This window comes from Mauremys mutica, chromosome 8 (genome assembly GCF_020497125.1).
Source record: "Mauremys mutica isolate MM-2020 ecotype Southern chromosome 8, ASM2049712v1, whole genome shotgun sequence".
Classification (NCBI taxonomy): domain Eukaryota; kingdom Metazoa; phylum Chordata; order Testudines; family Geoemydidae; genus Mauremys; species Mauremys mutica.
This window is the reverse complement of record NC_059079.1, coordinates 60,891,935-60,912,008: the sequence shown is the minus strand read 5'-3', so window position 1 is coordinate 60,912,008 and position 20,074 is coordinate 60,891,935. Positions and strand designations below refer to the sequence as shown.

The following is a 20,074-nucleotide window of genomic DNA, read 5'->3' as shown; positions in this document are numbered from 1 at the left end:
ATTGGGCATGCTTATTTTCTGCAAGTCAATTGTGACAGATTTCATTCACCACACACACAAACAAATCAGAAATAGTGCTCTGAAATTCATTTTGGGGTTTATTTTATTTTCTTAATTTAGAAATATTTCATTTAGGAAAACTAAATTCATACAGGCACATTTCTGCAGCAGAATAACTTTACTGTTGGGTTTTTACATTCAGACAAATATAACATCTGACATTTTCATAGACTAAAACAGAAACACAGCCTGAGTTGCCATCCTTCAGTAAATAAATTGACTCTTAGTTAAAACACATCACAAATTGTAAGTAGAAGCCAGTAAAAAAATGGGAGCTGTGTGTCCAAGGAAAGTACCAAAATAATTCAGACAAATATTTCCCCCATATTCTGGGTGATTTTTCCAGCCTCTGAGAACTTCTCACATATAATATGGGTTTATAGGCTGTATCAGTTATGAAAACTTGGGTCCAGTAAAAAAAAAGTCATGTACAGTTGTGCAAACAAAAGCTAGAATCCTACAGGTAGACCCTGCACCTATGCAGAATCCCATTGACTTCAGTGGGCAAAATAGTCTGCTCACACAGAGCTCACAGCCGATTAGGACCAAAAATGTTAAATGTCACTGCTCTATTTATCTTAATGAAATAAATTAGGAAAGTTTCCTATTCCTACAGTGTGATCCTGCTGCAATAAGGTAAATATATTCACTTTAGTTTTTACTGCTAGAATATGACTCTTAACAAAAGTTGTTCACATCCAAAATTGCTTTGATGTCCTAATTTTGTACACAATAGCCTTGATCCTGCAACAAGATCTGTGAGTGGAACAGTTACACCTGTATGGCTCCACTGCCATACAGGAGCAATTTTAAATCTATATTAATGTATAATCCAGATGTATTAGCTTTTTTGTATGCCTGAAGTGTCAATAAGTAAAAAATTAATATTCCAGGAATTGTTATTTTGGTGCTAGTTGTTGCATTGGCATTCCTGAATGTAGGGGAAGAAACATTTGATAAGTTAGAGTGGTTTTCTTCGTTTAAAAAATCCCAAAACTCTGTACTATGACAGTTGAAGGAATGTTTCTTTAAAACCATAGCCAAGAGTCCATCATAGTAGCAGAGAGCGCAGTGTAAAACTTTGTGACGCCTTCCATAAAACCTCTTTTGTCCTGGATAATTGTTCCTTTAAAGCTTTGTGGCTTTTTAGCCATCTTACATATCTCAATTTTACCATCTTGGAATTAACCTAATTAACTGCTCTTTTGGATTGACTCATGAAGCGTTCAACCTGCTGCCATCCAGGAATGTGAATTCCAATCAATCATTTCATTTCCATCAATAAGAAACTCTCCATGTTTAAATATCTGCTTTTTGGAACAACAAAATGTGAAAATTAAGATTTCAGCAAGGTTTGTGACACAGTCACACCCAGCTTTAGTAGCAGCAGTGAAAAAAATTTGCATCATGATTGGTAATCATGTATATTCATCCTTCATGCTAGCTTGATAGCAGAGGGTGGAGTTTATTAGCCTTCCTGAGTTGGGACTTGCTTGCAAGTTTCAAATCAGCTTTCTTCTTTAAATCAAATGTTTGTTTTAATAAGTGGAAGCTGGAGTAGACCATACCTTTAAAAAACAAAGTGAGAAGATCCCAGTGTAGGATTAGCAAATCAGGAATTTTTGTTTTGTTTTTTAATGTCCTAATTATTTTGTATGATATTTAAAATTCACTGGATATCCTGTTTTCACTGTGTTGACACCAATGATTGAAAGCAGTAGTTGGTCTGTGACTTTGCAGGAGGTAAGTTTATTTGTGCGTGTATGTATTGTGTTTGTCTCTATTGGAAATGCAGTATCCTCCTTTTACAGACACTAACCAAATGTAACCAGCTGTCTCCTGTGACAAAAGAAAGGAGACTATTTTGGAAAGCTCCATCTTTTATTTTACTGCTTGTGGAAACAGTGATACCAACAAGAAGGGAATACTTAGTACAGTCAGTAAAAACTTTTATAAATGCTGTGTATTTAGAGACAAGGCAGGGAGTGATTAGGAGTCTCTGTTTACAGCTGTAGAACATCTAGCAGGTCTGACCAGTCAGCTTATGTGAGGTTACAAAATGCTGGTTCTGATGTTAGCCTGGTTGTAGGTAACAAACTGTATTTAAAATGAATCTGAAGATTGCTCCCTCCTGCAAATGAGTCTATGTGTAAAACTCTGCAAAACATTTGACAGGCAGCAAAAGTAGCTCACTTCCTTTTGTGAGAGGCACAGCTTAGTTACTATGTTCCTCTTTTTTGTTAATATAATTGTTTCTTTGGATTTAAATAGATTTGGGAACTTGCTCCTGAGAAAGCATGCAGTTCTTCATTGGTAGGGGGTGGGAAGGGGCTGGAGAAGCCTAGTCATGGCTAATCATACTTTGTATCCTTGTTCTAAGGGAAAGGAAAGGCAACTTGATAAATTATCCTCCGCTAGAAAATAAATATATGTAGAATCACAGAGACTAAATAGCTGTTGGCTGGTATAATGAATAGGACTCATCTAACATTTTAAAACTTGCTATGCAGATTCCTATTTAAGAGGAGAATAGTGCATTTCCAACCACATTGCTTGCTTTCCCACTTGTCTGTGAGTGCAGAGCAGGAGTTCTCACCTTATGCTGCTTGCTTTGCAGACACTGATGCTTCTGGCAAAAGCATAGCAAAGAATGTTAAAGCCAAACAACTTTCAGGGTTATTTCACACAGGTCTGTAAGGAATCCAGCTGATTTCTTCTTTATCTTTAAACAGTATTCCTATAATCAGCATTATAGCAGCTATCTTAGTAATTTCTGTCTAGTGAGAAGTTTTAAGTTAATTATGTCTCTTTTTCAGCTATATCTGCTTGTCAGGTAGCTATCTTTGCAAATGAAATTGGCAATCCTTTGATAGTGTGAACAAAGTATTGAAGCAAAGACACTTGATAGCTTTTTATAGAAGATTGTAATTTAGTTTTACATCCAAGTATATATTACCCTTACCTGAAGAACTAGTTTTAACAAATTTATATTTATAGCAGAGTACAGTGTAATTTAACTAAAAACTCAGCAGAGGTTTTTGTCTTTAAAAGATGTTTACTTGACTTGTGTCAAATCATAACAAGGTTCTTTCATTTAAGGCTTCAGTAACCATGTAGCAGTTGTTTAATGTATGATGTCTTCAAAAGGAAACAAATCTACCTTCCTGTGCAGTGCAATATTTCAGGCACTGTTGCACAATAAGGTCACACTGAAGACTAGGTATTTGCAAAGGCTCCACTTCCTGGCACAGAGGAAGCTGTTTAACAACAGGAGAGGTTTTTTTCTTTCTTTTTTTTAAAACATCCTTTTTGAGCAGTAGTTCTCCTTGTTTGTTTTGGCAAGCATATGAAATATTCTTGCAGCAGGAGGATGTTGGAGCAAAAACAGGACTGTATCTCTGTTGTAGGGTTGCCAGTTTTGGTTGGAGGTTTTTCTGTAGGTTTCATCATGACATAATCAATAATTAAAGATTAATCTGTAATTCCTGGAGACTCCAGGGCAATCCTGAAGAGTTGGCAACCCTTCTCTGTTGGGATTTTAATGCCTTACCCATATCTTCCATTAGGATTGTTAGGAACATAGTTGTGGAGTAGGAGGAAAATTAAGAAAGCTGAGTAGCATGTTTATGCAGTGGGTTCAAGGATTCTTTGTTTTGAAGCAATTGTAGTGATTGAGTAACTCATGAAAGTTTATTACAGAGGTAGTATCTTGCTATCTTAGAGGCTGTAATATATTTCATTTTATTTTTGTTTAAAGGAAAAAATTGACATCTGTCCTCAAGTGAAAAGATGGTCTTTGTAAAATGTTATCATGTGGAGAATTCCATTCTTCAGTCATAAGGAGGTTCTTCATAAAAACTTGAAATTTTGTCTTTATTTTACATAGCTCATAGATTTCCCCCATCCCTTCTTTGGTATGAAAGACTAGAGGCCATTAAGGAAGGGCTCAGGCAAGCAAATCTGTGGCTCTTTGCAAATTCATTTGATTAAGATCCCCATATTTAGCCCATTCTTCTCAAGCCAACTGCTTGATGAGGATTCTCAGAGCATGTTTGGTAGCCTGTCTGCTCAACCTGAGACATCTTTAACAAATGTTTCTGCCTTACAGTCCTTGGACAAGAAACATCATTCCAATGATAAAAAAATGCATTAGTTATTCCTCTCTCCCTTCTCCCCTAATTTACTTACAGTGGTTTGCTAGTGTTTTACAACCACTTTGCACAGGGATAGGTGACTACACAAGGTGCAAGCCAGGGGAGAATCAGGCCCTAGTCTTCTATACACTGAATATTTTTTTCATTTCTGAGTTGATCTGCATCATTGTTCTGGAATCCTTATACATTTAAAAAAGAGAGGCCATCTCCCCATTTGCACTCTTTCTTAGCAGATGTAATTTGAATACACACTAGAATCCACTGGCACAGATTTTGGAGAAAGCAATTCAACAGAGCTGTAGAAAGGTTCATTACTAGGCCGCCCTGTTTTGAGATCCAGCAGAAGGACAGTTGGTTCTACATCATTTTCAGAACATAATATTCATATGGAAGATTTGAAATCAATATTTGGTAAAATGGGGCAGGACAGATTCTATTTTGGACCTGAATAGACTATTAAGAGCATCTCTTAAAAAATGGCTCTTGTTCATTACCACTGTGTTTTGTGTGGGATTTTATTATCTAACCAATTTTCCTTAATGATCACCATGTAGAAGCAGAGTATTTTTGTTGTAAGAAGGGTGCTTTTGAATTCAGGGAAACTTACAATCAGTGTGTCATTTGGGCCTGAACATAAATATACTTGTAAAGTATCAGAGGGATAGCCGTGTTAGTCTGGATCTATAAAAGCAGCAAAGAGTCTTGTGGCCCCTTATAGACTAACAGACGTTTTGGAGCATAAGCTTTCATGAGTGAATACCCACTTCCGACTAAGTGGGTATTCACTCACGAAAGCTCATACTTGTAAAGAGCACCACAGGGATGGAATTGGAATCACTGCCCTTCAAGTTACATTTCCATTGCACCGTTTCAGTTTTTCTAAACAGGCCCTGACAGATGGGCTACTGCATCTGCTGGCTTAATTCAATGTTGTTTCCCACAGCAGCAATCCTGCCTTAACTGTGCACTCATGCCTTCTTGGTTTTTACACTTTTTCTCATTCTCATAAACACCCACAAAATATTCACTTGTCTCTTTGTTCTTTCATTTTAAAATTGATAAGAATTAACTTATTCTCCTATTTGTTCCTCTCTTTCTGCAGAGGGAGAACCGCAGGCTCCAGGAAGCCAGCATGCGGCTGGAACAGGAGAATGATGACCTTGCCCATGAACTTGTAACGAGCAAAATAGCCCTCCGAAATGACTTGGACCAGGTAACACAGGCACTGATTTGTAGCCAGGCCTGAGTCTGAACTCCTAATGTTAGGTGGTGAGGAGGAACAATGGCAGCATTTTGCATTCACAATTGAATGAGTGCAAAATTGAAGGCATTATTAGTGCCTTTATCTGCTCCCATTGAGATGCCTAACTACCGTCAAGAAGTTAAGTATCTAACGGATGCAGCTGTAGGCCCAAATATTGGCACCAGTGGACACCAAATTACCTGTGCTATTGCACTCTGTTTTGGAAAATGTAGGCCTTAATCTCTCATGCAAATATCAGAATATGACTACTAACTTGAAAAATGTACACCATACTCTTCAAAACTTTAATTTGCTATAATGTCATCCAGTATGTCTCTTACCTCACACATTCCTCTACTCTTCCAAAACCATCTAATTCTAGCTCCAGTTACCAAGGTAGCAGACAGCACTCCCAAGAAAGCTGAGCGGTGCTAGCAGCAAATGTTAAGATGTTTAGTATTTCCATCAGTAATCTGGTTGCTACAAAACCTAAGCTTTGGCACAGAGGACAAGTGCTGGGGGAACTGTTCACATGATTAGGTTGACTTTGGGAAGGTTATACACACAACTGGGGTGCTGTCTATCTCTTTGCAATAATGCAGTGCACTTCAGAGCTTCAGTGTATTCTGCTACATTCCTTAGAGGTGAACAGTTAGTAATTATTACTGTATTAAATAATAAACAGGAGATTCTGCACTCTTATTTCAGTGAGTAGCATCTTACTCAAACTGAAGCCAGTAGGTGCTGTAGTGGGGTAAGGTGCTCCTCGCTATGAGTAAGGGTATCTGAATCCAGTTGTGCATGACTGTGCTTTGACTGTTTACGATTCCCAACTTACATAAAGAAATACAGTCCATGCCACAAACCTGCAGTTACTCTGCCTCTTGAAAGTCAGTGTCTGCTGTTTTGGGCTCAGTTATGACTAAGAGCCTGAGCCATGCTGGTGGGGGAGATGCACAAGAGGCAAAGGTTAAGGGCAATGTCTCTGGAGGCCATGAGTAGATGATCAAACCTTGTGGAATGCTAGATGTATCCTCCCCAGCAGCAGTTGAAATACATGCCAAATTGTAACACTTGCTAGCTCCACAGCTGCTTATTTTCTTCCCATTCCTGCTCTTATGTTATAGCTGTCTTCTGTGTAGGAGATTGAAGTGGCTCTTTTACCTGCAGTTCACCCCTGCTGGGGCAATAGCTTTGCCTCTCTATGTGCAACTGACGTCTTCCTTCCCTACAAGAATTAATAACACTTATTATGGTGCTAGGCAGATGAGCACCTGGGACTGAGCAAACAGAAAGAGGAACTGATATTCAGATAGTTCTTTCAAGTGTTTTTAATGGTTATGTTGAACCATGTATTATGTTACTGGTCTAGGATCTAAAACCGGTTTGTTTGTTTTTCTTTTTAAAGTTGGCAGGTCCCCTTTACTATCCCCTTACCTCCTTTGCTCCATCAGATGCTAGCATCACTATCCTCTTCCTTTCACTATTCTCTTCTTTGTGCCCTCTTCCATACTGCCACTATGTGTGGGAAAACCTACCGATCCTCCCACCTTCCTCTTATTCATATCCTTGCTAAAGACTTGCTTCATCTCCCCTCCCCCCCGCCCCCTGGATTTCCCCCTCCTCCAAACACAGTGAGAGGAGTTAGTGTTCCGGGGGTGTGGGGAAATCCTGGGGGTGTCCTCACTGCATCTTGGTTATTCTTGTAGATGTAAGCTCCTAAAGGTAGGGACATTGTTCCTGTCTCAAAGCACCTTGAGTAACATCCTGGCCCCACTGAAGTCACTGGAAAAACTCCCATTGACTTCAGTGGAGCCAGGATTTCACCCATCCTCTGCATTTAACTGCTGTTAATAACCAATGGCAGCATGGCAAAGAAGCAAGCCATAGTGCCAGTGATGGTGGGAAAACATGGTGCAGGTCACACGCACAATGTCTGAATTAGGTAATCAATCGTTTTGCAGTGCTTTTTCCCATGATTTTGCAGCCAGTTATTTTCCATCAATCTGCTTATCGAACAGAGTGAGTGCTATGATGCAATATTTATCTAAGAAATGGGGAAGTTAGCTAGCCAGTGAGTATACTTAACACTGACAAAACCTCTTTTTCATGGTAATCAGCTAGGCCAGCAAGTTACCCTCACCATACCAAGACATTTCTGGTACTCTTGAACATCTCATTGTCATGCCTACCTCTTCAAATGGGGGAGCAAATTCACACATCCTGACCAACATGTATTATCTGACTTCTCCAGAAAATATTTTTGCAGTGTTTTTACAATGGTAGATAATGCTCTTCTGCTTCTTATATTGGCCTGCACACTAAGTATTGAAAAGTGTAAAGTGCCACCCAAACTCTCAACTCTCCTGTGATGTAGGTATCTTCCCCATTTTACAGATATGGTAACCAAAGCACAGAAAGATCAAGCCACTTGCCCCAGGAGCTTGGTTGAGAACCTAGCCCACTATACCATACTGCCTCCCTTCTGATTCATAGTCTTCCTTTTATTTACATCAGTCACACATCTAATATAAGCCAGGAGTCTCACACATGATCCAGGCTCCTTAATTGCTCTTAATGTGACCCAGCACATTTTCTGTTAGAGTATCAAATAGTTGTGTGGCCTTTGCACAGCAGCTGAAACATAATGCAATAACCAAGCAAGCAGTTACTAGAAAAAAAAAACATGTTTCTCCTGCAAAAAGTGAGAGTGGGAGAACATAGGAGGAAGAGTTGCATAAAGTTTTTTTAGCTCATCCCTTCTGATTGTCAGGCTGAAGACAAGGCAGATGTTCTGAACAAGGAGCTTCTCCTGACTAAACAGAAACTAGTGGAGACTGAGGAAGAAAAGCGGAAGCAAGAAGAAGAAACTGCCCAGGTAAGCCTTGTTTAAGCGTTTCCACCTAACCAAACACACAAACCACAAGAATTTGAGGGAGTATCAAACATTTGTTAGTGCCCCTCAAAACATTCATTCTTTAAGTCAGAGTGAAAATAAAAGATCCATATAAAGAGAAAAAAAATTAATGTTCTCTATTTCTGAGCATCTTTTGTGTTCCTACTGGAGCACTGAGGGTCCCATTTTCCAATTTTAATCCTGTCTTCCAACATCATTTTTACTGCCACTATGTAAAACACCCACACCCAAGGACCCTCTTCAGAGCCTACAAAAGTAGCTGGAGGCATGGCTGTTACATAGAATTTGCCATACTGGATCAGCAAGTTAAAGCTATGAGCTGTTAAGTGCTTCCAGGCCCTAAGCCCAAGGACAGAATGGAAATGATGTTTTTCCCAACTGGGTTTCACCTGATACTGGTTTATAATTTTTTTTTAAAACGTTTAGCTATTTTAAATCCTGAACAGTGACCTACATATAAGTGTGTTTCAATAGCAAAAACCCCTCTCATCATCCTTGAGGATTTCTTTGCTACCTATCTGTAAGCAGAAGCTGGAGCAATGAGACTTATTTGCTTCATTGCATTAACAAAAGGTTATCAGTCTCCCACCCAAAAAACAAACAAACAAACAACACCTATCCTTCATAGTTCTGTTTCTCTAAACTAGAGAGTCCCAGGCTCTCTCCATGTGTCGCTAGAGTTTTACCACATCTGGCAAGAGAGACTTTTACTTCTGTTGAAAGGTCTGTGTTCTTTATAGTGCTGAATGGCAAGATGGGATTTAATGGTATTTTAATGCACTGGTCAGTACTGTGATTCTGAGCCATTTGAGCTGGAGAGGTCATTGTGATAATCCTGGCATGCTCCTCCTTCCTTTTCACCCAGGAAAAAAGTATATTTGAGTATGGATCTGAGGAACCCAAACACTAAACAACATTTGGCAGTCTAGTGGGCTTGTTTGTATTCAGTCATAATCAAAGATGTTCCCCATACTCTAGAGCAGAATTTCCTAACCAGAGATATGCAATAAATGTCCCTGTTTTTAAATGGTTGTTCATATTGCTGAGAATACAATCATACTACTAAGATAACTTCACATTGAGTAAAACAGAGGCTATAACAAAGCTTTTGAATGCCAGGCTTTATCAAGTAATGGGAATTGGTAATGAAGAGTTATAGCGTTATTATAGATCGGGGTAGGCAACCTATGGCACGGGTGCCAAAGGCAGCACGCAAGCTGATTTTCAGTGGCACTCACACTGCCTGGGTCCTGGCCACCGGTCCAGGGGACTCTGCATTTTAATTTAATTTTAAATGAAGCTTCTTAAACATTTTATAAACCTTATTTACTTGACATACAACAATAGTTTAGTTATATAGTATAGACTTCTAGAAAGGGACCTTCTAAAAATGTTAAAATGTATTACTGGCACGCAAAACCTTAAATTAGAGTGAATAAATGAAGATTCGGCACACCACTTCTGAAAGGTTGCTGACCCCTGTTATAGATGCAGAGTATGTTCAAGAGTGATGTCATCATTCACATGTTGGAAAATTCCTCAAAGCCCGCCCACTAATATGATTTCTCTCCTTGAACTTTCCAGCTGAAGGAAATCTTCAGGAAACAACTAGAGAAGGCGGAATCTGAAATAAAGAAAACCACTGCCATTATTGCGGAATATAAACAAGTAACATTTATAAAGAAAACTCCTGTTTCATATAGTTATTTGTAAACCATTTTTAACGTCTTCCTACTCCCTATCTCAGGCAAGCTGACTGCTCAGCATTCTAGTCCCAGTACTTTTGACCAGGGCATGTCTCATTTCAGGCTTTCTGAGAGCATGAATTGTAGACAGTTATATTCTTTCTGGAGTTGTCCAAGTGGAATCTACCACTTTCTGTAGAGAAGAATACCTCCTTATCAAGCTATTCCCAACCCGCTAAGTGCAACTGCCTCTTTTGCCCTGCTCCTGGCTAAGGATGTAGGCCAGCTTCCCATGAAATTAGTCAAATCAATCTCAGTGTTGAGGTTGCATCTTGAATACTACCATTTAGACCTTTTTTTGTCAGCCTTGCTACCACTAATGGATTCATTCTGAGGAAATAACTGTGTATGACTTCGGTGAAGCTGTAATAAAATAATGCTGAAATGTTTTTTTTTTTATAAACTTTATCAAAGGGGTTGTTTTCTCTCTTCCAGATTTGTTCCCAGCTGAGTACCAGGCTGGAGAAACAACAGACAGCAAGTAAGGAGGAACTGGAGGTTGTGAAGGTGAGAATGAGGCCTCTGTATGTGAAGTGTCATTAACTCAAATATTCATAGATGCTGGCAGTAAGATACTGAAAGGAACTGAACTGCAGCCATATAGTAGCAGCCTTGTGAGCCAGGAAGATGGTCTAAAATACCCTCTCAGATGTTTCACAGGATGGAAACAATTGTAGAATACATATCCAAAACAGCATGGTGAAGGGACATCAAGTAGGCTGGAGCTTCCAAACTGGAGTGCAGAGTGCCTATATTTTTCCCCGCAGAAATGTATGAATTTGGCAGGAAGCATGGAGGGATAAGTCTTTATACGTTCTAATACGATGAGAAAGAGAGCCCTTTGTGGGAGCTTTTGAACTGCATCTCCATTTTGCACAGTGCACACAGGCACAGCCCAGGACAGAAAGAGCAAAGGTTGCTTTGGACCTGATGGATTCTGGGCAGGCCAGGGAGCTGCTCTTAATTATGGTGGGCTGGCCTGGTCTGCCCCAGACTTTCCATAACCATCCCCCTCCTGTCCTGAACACCAAGGCCTTGTGAGGTCTGCATAGAGATGTCTCTGGTTGTCCTACATAGTCTCCACACTAGGGTAATTTTCCCCAATAAGGGACTTCACAGCACCTGTATGCTGCCATAGCAACATACATGGAATCCCTCCCTCTGTTTCTGTAGTTCTCAAACTTTCTGAAATATATAATCTGTTGCTATCCAGTGGCAAATGTCTGCCTTTTGCTATGATTATAAATTTTGCTGCTTACTATTTCTGAAACATTAAACCAAGGGTTTTACACATGCTTTACAAGTAGTTGGCAGTTTAGCAACATACATATCTTCCCTCTTTATACAAAAAAAGACATTTCTGAAATGAGACTGCCAGGTACTCTACTTACTGTTCTAAAATTAGTTTCACAAAAATAAAGACTGATTGACATTCATCTAGTTTCTTAAAGTATTTCAGTAAATGTTTTTGCTTGTTTACTCTGGCTAAGTGGTCTGAGACACTGGCTGTTGTTAATGGTGACCAGATATTCAACCCAATATTAACAACAAGAGGGAAGGAATGTAAGCCAAAATAGGGAAAGAAAAGTTTGAAGAATATTTAGATAAATGAGATGTATTCAAGTCAGCAGGGCTTGATGAAATTCATTCTAGAGTAGTTAAGGAAATAGCTGAAGCAACCATCTTCGAGAACTTATGGAAGACAGGTGAGGCCCCAGAAGATTGGAGAAAGGCAAACATAATACTGATCTTTAACTAGGGAAACAAAAAGGACTTAGGGAATTAAAGACCAGCAATCTTAACTTTGATACCTGAAAAGTTACTGGAACAAATTGTTAGTCAATTTGTAAGCACCTCTTCAGGCCAACCCAATATGGAACTTGCTGTTGTCAAATGTTCTTGACACTAGGAGCATTCTGTAAGATAGTATCACTATTACATTCCAGTATTAATAGCAAAGTAGCAGCCATTGCATCCAACATGGAGTGCTTGCTTGTGACGAGTAGGGAAAACCTGGATGGGAGCGGGTTTCTAAGCAATATCACATGGCTGTAATATTTCCTTTTCCAAAGCCATATTAACCTTAATATTTGATCAAAGTTTTTTTTTAAAAGCAGCAGGTTTAGCCAGAGGAAAAAAGACTGCAATCTACTTTAACAACTATGCTAACATTAATGCAGTACTGCAAAAATATCACAAGTCTTGACAACAGGAGGGTAAATGTGACTTCCAAAGTCTAGATGTGTTGAAAAAATGCTTAAAGTATTAGGAATTCTTATCTTGGTGCATGCACCCATATCTGTTGTTCATGAACTTCTAAAATCATTTGAGGTAAGACCGCATGTGACAATCTCACACACTTAGTGGCTCTACCATTACCACCAAAAAGCAAATCTAACATAAGAGCGGCTCTTCCAGGAAACAGGACATCTGTAACATTGCTAAAAATGGATTCTCTGGCTGTTCTCAGGGTAAAGTGATGGCTTGCAAACACTGCAGTGAGATTTTCAGTAAGGAAGGAGCATTGAAGCTGCCTGCTATAAGCAGAGAGACCCAGGGAACAGAAAGAGATGATGAGAAGGATGCACTCAAGAAGCAGCTGAGGGAGATGGAGCTGGAACTGGCACAGACCAAACTGCAGCTTGTGGAAGCAAAGTGCAAAATTCAGGTATATGTACAGGTATCCTACTACAGAAAAGACTGATTGTATTAAGCCCTATCTACCCTATGGGGAATTTAGTTGCAATGTGACTGTCTCCTTGACTTTGGTTCTGCAGTGTGGATGGTGCTAGAATGCTACTGTGCTTTTATGCAGCAACACTAAGGACTATGTCTACACTGCTACTTCTGTTGGTAAAACTTATGTCGGTCAGGGGTGTGAAAAAATACCCCCTCCCCCTCCTCACTGACAAAAGTTTTAACAACAAAAAGTGTCAGTGTGGACAGCGCTTTGTCAGCGTGAGACACTCTCCCACTGACAAAGCTACCGCTGCTCATTGGTGGTGGTTTTATTTTCCTGGAAGGAGAGCTCTGTCCTGCTGGCAAAGAGCGGCTACACAGGTGACCTTACAGAGGCATAACTGTAGCAGCACAGTTGTGCCACTGTAAAGTACATTGTGTAGACATAGCCAAATTGTAAGGCGTCTCCCTCTTCCTTTCATTCCTGCACTGAAGCTGAATACAGTTGTCCTTGCACTCCCTACAAGGCTAGCCAAGCCAAAGGGGGCTAAGAAGACTGCAGAGAAAGCATACTGCACCCTCTTAAAGGGTGGCACAATGGCCACGTTTAACCTACATGGTAGGAAGCTCTGGAAAAGGTATGAAACTCAGTGCCTCCTGTAGATCTGCTGGGGATAAATGTAACTGTACCCCATTCCCAATCCATGGCAGAAACTATAAAACACAATCCAGCCTTTTAGTAACATAGCTCTCATTTATGGCCCCTAACTTACCCCAGCCCTGTCTGGCATATGATTTTCTGTTGTCTACCCTTTTGTTCGTGAAGTACCTTCTCCTCTTCTGCTAAGCTTGTGGAGTCACTCTCACCACAAGTCACAACCTCCATCATGGATAGTAGTATCCCTTGTGGCATCCATCAGTACCTCTGGCAAAGAGCTTCATCCAAGCAAGGCAGCCCCCACTCCTCAGATACTACCATTCCTCTATTGGTTCAGTGGCAGCTCAAGATACACCCTTCCTTTCATACCATTGTTCTACTTCTAGACATCTCTACACACAGCTGCCAAGCCATCAAGGCACCATACCATTGTTCTATTACCCTAATATAGATTAAATCTTGTGTGCATATGCTTGTCTGTACCATTGCTACACACACACATCACCTCTGAGGGTTTATTTTATGCCAATCTAATTGGACTTTGCTGATTTTGTGAATTCCCAGGAAACTGGGATGTTCCTTTTCTCTCTTCCCTTCCATTCTTCAAAGAAAAAGGGCTCTAATTTGTAGTACTATCTTCTGTAGTTCTACTGCCTCTCCCCTCCAATTCCACCCCCATGACTGTAGACGGAAAGAACTGAGTTACAGGGATTGAATTTGAAGATGCCTCTCTGTAATCAATTATTTTTCTGATCAACTCTGACTATTCTACTTCCTTAGGAACTGGAGCACCAGAGAGGAACCCTTATGAATGAAATCCAAGCTGCTAAAAACTCTTGGTTTAGCAAAACCCTGAACTCTATCAAAACGGCCACGAGCACACAGCCAGCACAGCAGCCTCCACCATCCCAGCCACCCAAAGACAGCAGTACATAGTTCCAGCCAGACCCCTGGCACAAGAGCACAAAGAACAAAGCAACTGAAACCCTGGAGGATTTCCCCAGGGGGGTCTCCTCTTGGGGAAAGGACAAAAGACAGGAATGCAGGTATTGAAGTGAAATCCTTCAGTGTCTTTACTCATTCTGGTGTGACCCTTTCCAAAGGGAAGTTATTTAAAGAATCCAATTTTATGTTGAATACTTATTTCCCACCTGCCTTCCTGAAAGCCACGTTCCAATAACCTTCATCCTTTTACACTTTATTTTATATGCTTAGATGTTAAGATGGATAATAAATCAAAACTAAGTGTTCAGTATGTGAACTAATTATAACTACAATAATTTTTATCTTGCATAAAACAGATGTTTTCTTTTTGGGAAAGAAGGAGGGCAGCATAAAGTACTGAAGCATAAATCTTGTCAAAGAAAGCACAGTATAATGCTAGGCTCTATACTCATGCCATGGGATCATCTCAAGTTTACAGTGGCGAATACATCCTGCAGAGAAGCATTTCCCATTCACTGTAAGTCTTAAGTCACAGCCAAAATAGACTTGTGCTATGCCAGAGAGAGCACAAGTGTTTATTATCTTCCCTGCGAATATTCTGTGTTTGATTTTTGGCAATTAGTTTCCTGCACAAATTCAAGGAGCGCAGGTCTTCCAGGTGCTGAGTGGCAGCACTGTTTAATTCTTGTGCATTGCACCTGAACACGAATTTAAAGTGAAATCTTCTAGTTCCCTTCTTATTCAGTTTTATTTTCAGAACTGGAGAAATGATTCCCTCCATTAGAACAAAGGGAAGGCTATATTACTTTTTTGTGGGGGGAGGGAAGGGGCAATAAGTAGATTTGAAACCTTGCTTAGTTTTGACATTCTACTACCCCGTGCACTAAAAGCTATTTTTTTTCAGTGTAAAGTTGGTGGAAATATTTTCACATGAAACATTGGGCCAAGGTTTAAGCATTGGACTTGGCACAAAATGGAAGCATCAAATCAAAAAGCTCTTTGCACAGGAGAAACAAACACCATGGAAAAGTCTATTTGCTTTTGACACTTTATTAGGGAACCCTAAGTTGCTGTATTTTTTTTTTAAAGGAGAAAATATTAGAAATGCAAGATAATAGACTTTACTCATGAGGTAAACTTTACTGATGATTATTCCTGAGTCTGTCTGGAAACAGGATTGTCTTGTTTTATATCTCTAAGTTGTAGAAGTGCAAAAGCAGTTGTGACTTTTTTTGATTGAACATAAATGTTTATAGAAATACTTATTTCATGAAAAATTGATGGAAATATTAAATTATATTTAACATGTCTATAAGAGGATCTCACAGATAAATATTGTTGCTGGACAAGAGGTTAGTTGTGCATTAAGTTTCCCCGTGTTATAAAATGTTCCAGGGACATTAGCCCTGTTTTGATTTTAACTTTAAGTAATGTAATATCTTATCAGCTCTGTACAATAAAGTTTGATACTCACATCCTGCTTCATTTTCAAGCATATTTTCAGAAGATTTTTACATATAGTACAAGTTTAACATTTACCCTGTGCCAAATGAGACATTTTGAAGAGCAGCCAGCTGTTTGAAGTAGAGATCCAAATGTAGTCACTATCCTTAGGCAGCAAAAGGCCTGCAATTTGGTGATGTAGGTTCTTTTTTTTCCTAAGAACAGAGCTGGATGTTCCTCTTGTTAGAATGGCTTATAAACTTACCTGGAAGAACAGTGTTTTGTCTAGATGTTGTTACAGAGTGGAACCAAAATAAGAGGGTTCTTCAAATGAAACCGAATTTTGGCATACTTTCCATAATCAGCTTAGTACTATTAATATTTATTCAGATAAAGACCAATGTTCCTGTCCAGTGGAATTACTAAGTTCAGCATTGAGATGTCACTGGCAAGTGAATTAAACTTGAACTAAGTTATGTAATAAACTGGAGGTGACAATTATATACAATTAAATACATTAGGATAATTAATTTATTGTAATACCTAGAGTACTGTGCTCACAGCCAACATTGTTACTGGTATCAAACCACCAGTTTTGTCCAAATTTCTCATTTAAATGCCAATCCTTTAATTTAAATCATGCCTACAGGTTGATTTATACTGTTTTCCAAACAAGGTCTTCAGTGCAGTATAAACAGAAAAGTGAATTTAAAATGGCACTTTTTGGCATGTCTCCACTCACAAAAATGTTTGCTACCTGTAAGCCATGCTGAGCCCTGACAGTTATTGGAGAGGAAATTGGATTCTATTTTGCCTTCACATGATAGCAATAAAATTATCGGTCAAGTGCTGATGACAGATTCTTCACTCCTGGTAATGATCCAAGAGGCTTGATTTCCCTTCTCCCCCCCAAATCCCAGGTTGAGTGTCTATCACCTCTAATTAGAAGAATGAATAACATTTTACTTTAAAAACTGTAAATCTTGTTTGGAATCTGTGAAAACAAATAAAATAGCTCAATGTCATTTTCAAAATCACTTTCCTGACTGTAATGACAGTGATATTCAATAACATGGAAAGCTAACAAGACTGTAGGGTTACAAGATAGGAGGTAAAATCCAACTTCCTGGCTGTATATACAAATAACCTAACATTGTCATAAGGATAAAAAAAAAATGGGTTTTAGTTGGCCCTTTCAGTGGTGAAAGACAGAACCAGGCACGTGATGGAAATGTGCACCTTCAGGGTTGGCTGATGTTTGCATAGATTTTTTTTTTCAATGGGAAACTTCCTGAATTAAAAGTCTCACTGAAGCTAATATGCATCTGTTCAAACAGCAGTGAAACAGCTAAAATAACTCAAAGCGTGGAAGTAATTATTTTTGTTTGTTCAATATCAAAATGCATGCCCAGTTCCAACAGTTGTACAAAAGGTAACTTGTGTCCATCCATATGTAAGGAGCAAGCATTACTGGGGATTTTTATTTTTACTTCCATTCAGAACAAGTAATTCTGAAATATGGCCTTAATTTCACAAAGAAACCAATCTCTGTAAAAATATACCGTATATTTTGGTGCAGTTATTAATCTTGTGGATACTAGTGCCTCACTGAGGTGCACAATGCAGAAAGAACAAGTACATTTTTTTCACTTTATGCAGAAGTTTATTTGGATGAAACGCTTCATAGGATAAATCAAGTTGGATTAATTACATTGTAAATCAATTTACTAATATCTTTGTGGATCAAAATTGAATTATGTCAAACAGCAGTGCATACTTCATATCTCTTAAAAAAAATTGAAAAGTTAACTTGCCTTCATTCAGGTAAATTGCTCAAGGTTCATATGCTTCAGTCCTCAGTAGAAGGAAAGCACTGAACCATGTACTCAGTATAGCTAGCTGACACCCACATCCCAGCCTCTGCCCTGCTCATTAGATTGTACATCTTCCCATTTGTTATGGCTAAGTTATCTTTAGATAAGCAGAAAAATCTTTTTGTATTATAAGTTGTATGGCGGGACTTCTTGTTTAGCCATTGAATTTCCTGTTTTATGCTAGCATATTTTGTTTTATTCTCTTATTTCATTAAAAAGCTATTTTGAAGCAAAAAGCAGGTGTGAGGTATCTCTGTTCACTAGAACAAGAAAGGAGAGTCAGGCAGAGCAGACACTTATCCCTTGATACCAAAGTATATTAGTCATAGCAGACTCTTGTAGTCTAAGTAGAGACAAATACATTACAGATTTAGGTTTTGTGGCAAACACCTGGGGTGAAATCCTGGCCCCAGTAAGACAACGGCCAAACTCCCATTGACTTCAGTGGGGCCAGGATTTCACCCATGGAGTTGAGTTTGTGATATGCCAACTAGCCTTGGCAATAGTGTTCTTTAACAGAGTAGAAAAACTGCCTGTACTGGCCGCTACAGTATCATGATTTACAAATTAAGTATGAAAAATCTTGCTTTCCTAATGCTACAACCTCTCGCTAGGAAGTGTGTAGGGCTGAATTCTGACATACCTGTACTGAGTAATATTTTACTGAACATGTGAACTTTGTCATATAATGGTATGTTATTTTTCATCTCCTAGAGAAGCCTTTAGTACACGTTTTACATTTTGAAGATCTAGGCAGTGGTTTTAACTAAGAGCTGAATGACTGTTCTCTTGAATCCACAGCAGCAATCAGTGGATGATGCCGTGTAAAGTAGTCGGTTGTTCAATAGCTTTTAGACATATAGCATTGCATATGCCCATAGATTTAACGCAGTACCGTACATTTTCCTCTTAAAAATATAGACTTGTTCTAAATGCCCTTTCTGGTTATTACACTAACCATTCCATGGAGAGCTGTCCCATTAAAAAGAGGATTTCCATCCAAATAGTGCTAAATGCTCACACACTACATCTCTTTCACTTTGAACTACTCAATGTAGAAAATGTCGCAAGTTAACTTCTGAACACCCACCAATGCACCCTCTGAAACTGGAAAGCATCCAGTTTTAAAGAGATTCATAATGAGAACTCGAAAATGGACTTTTTAAAGGCACTACACACAAGAACTAATTTACAACCCTACCTTTCCTAGTTCAGAGGCCTGCAAATCATCATTTCACGACCATTACTCACTATGTACAGGTTTGCCCTTCAGGAATACAGAGCTGTCAATTTCTTCCAGACTCCCAGTGGTTTGCTGTTGAATGTATTTCATGCCTATTTTTACCTGGAAAAAATATGGCTCAAAAATAAGAACTTTACTTCCTTCCCTTATTTTCTTATTCAGTGAGACTTGTTTTTATTTAACCTGTAAAGGAGCATATATGCATCTTTGGAAACTATATATTATATATAGAATAATATATAGGAAACTGAATTGGGATATAAAATACATCAGAAGGGTCTAGTGTCACAAATTTCACTTGTGTGATTTGATAACCACCAGAATCCTGGGCTGTACTAATTTCCTTTCAGTTTCTCTTATTTTTGTATTTTATATAATACATGGATCCTACCAATTCATCTAAACAAGAGAAAATGTTATTGGCCTCTTTGCCTGATTCTCTCCTTTCAACAATCCCTTGGAGGAAACTAATGTGGATGATGTTTTCAAGAACAGTATTGGGAGCCATTTCACTTAGAACATTCACCTTTTAGAAAGCCCAACTCTGGAGAGAATCTTCTTTATAGTTTAAGTAGAAAATACAATGATGTCAAGTGCAAGCAGAGATGGGCCCTATCCAGATCCATATTTTTCCAAAATTTAAAGGGGGTTCAGTTCCAAGGGTTTTATTCAGCCTCTTGAAACAGAGACCAGCTGCAAAGCGTGGATCCAGAGTGAGGGTTCCCCACCTGTTGGGGTTATTCAGCTGCACAGTCTTGATTTGAGTCCATCCCTAATTATAAGAGAAATACAGTGCTAATGGACTAGGGAGATACAGGAGCTTTGTTGTGTTAAACGTATGATTTGGGAACATTTCTATACTACCAATCAGTCGCTGTATAACCAATCCATGTATTATATAAAAATATATATGTAAGGCTTGTTATTAAAAAGTGTAATTTAATGTACATCACCACAAGAAATGTTTACTTTTTTAATTGTTAGACATGTTTAGATCAGTATCTTGTTTTCATTGTGTGAATGATACGTTGTAAAATAAACAGAAATGCAAACAAGATGGGAATGAGATGCTTGTTTTCATAAACTGCTCACATTACGGATACCCTCAATGTC

At 38.8% G+C, this 20,074-nt stretch overlaps 1 protein-coding gene and 1 long non-coding RNA gene across 7 annotated transcripts in view; one reads left to right on the top strand and one right to left on the bottom strand.

Moving 5' to 3' along the window:
- RABGAP1L (RAB GTPase activating protein 1 like) overlaps positions 1–20,074 on the top strand; it is a 541,073-nt gene extending 520,999 nt beyond the window's left edge. For 2 of the 6 annotated variants that reach the window (XM_045026101.1, XM_045026102.1), the window contains 6 exons: positions 5,317–5,427; positions 8,231–8,335; positions 9,959–10,042; positions 10,555–10,626; positions 12,590–12,787; positions 14,237–20,069. In XM_045026101.1, the coding sequence (XP_044882036.1) occupies positions 5,317–5,427; positions 8,231–8,335; positions 9,959–10,042; positions 10,555–10,626; positions 12,590–12,787; positions 14,237–14,392 (726 nt within the window). In that variant the 3' untranslated portion in view covers positions 14,393–20,069. Of the gene's footprint in view, positions 1–1,582; positions 1,804–2,695; positions 2,750–5,316; positions 5,428–8,230; positions 8,336–9,958; positions 10,043–10,554; positions 10,627–12,589; positions 12,788–14,236 lie in introns of those variants that run through there. The other 4 variants (XR_006581397.1, XM_045026103.1, XM_045026104.1 and 1 more) reach the window with 4 other exon arrangements.
- LOC123375326 lies at positions 1,519–13,044 on the bottom strand. Its single transcript, XR_006581399.1, has 3 exons — positions 9,852–13,044; positions 6,622–6,685; positions 1,519–1,628 (listed from the first exon to the last, which is right to left on the bottom strand). It is a non-coding gene; the product is annotated as an uncharacterized LOC123375326 (long non-coding RNA).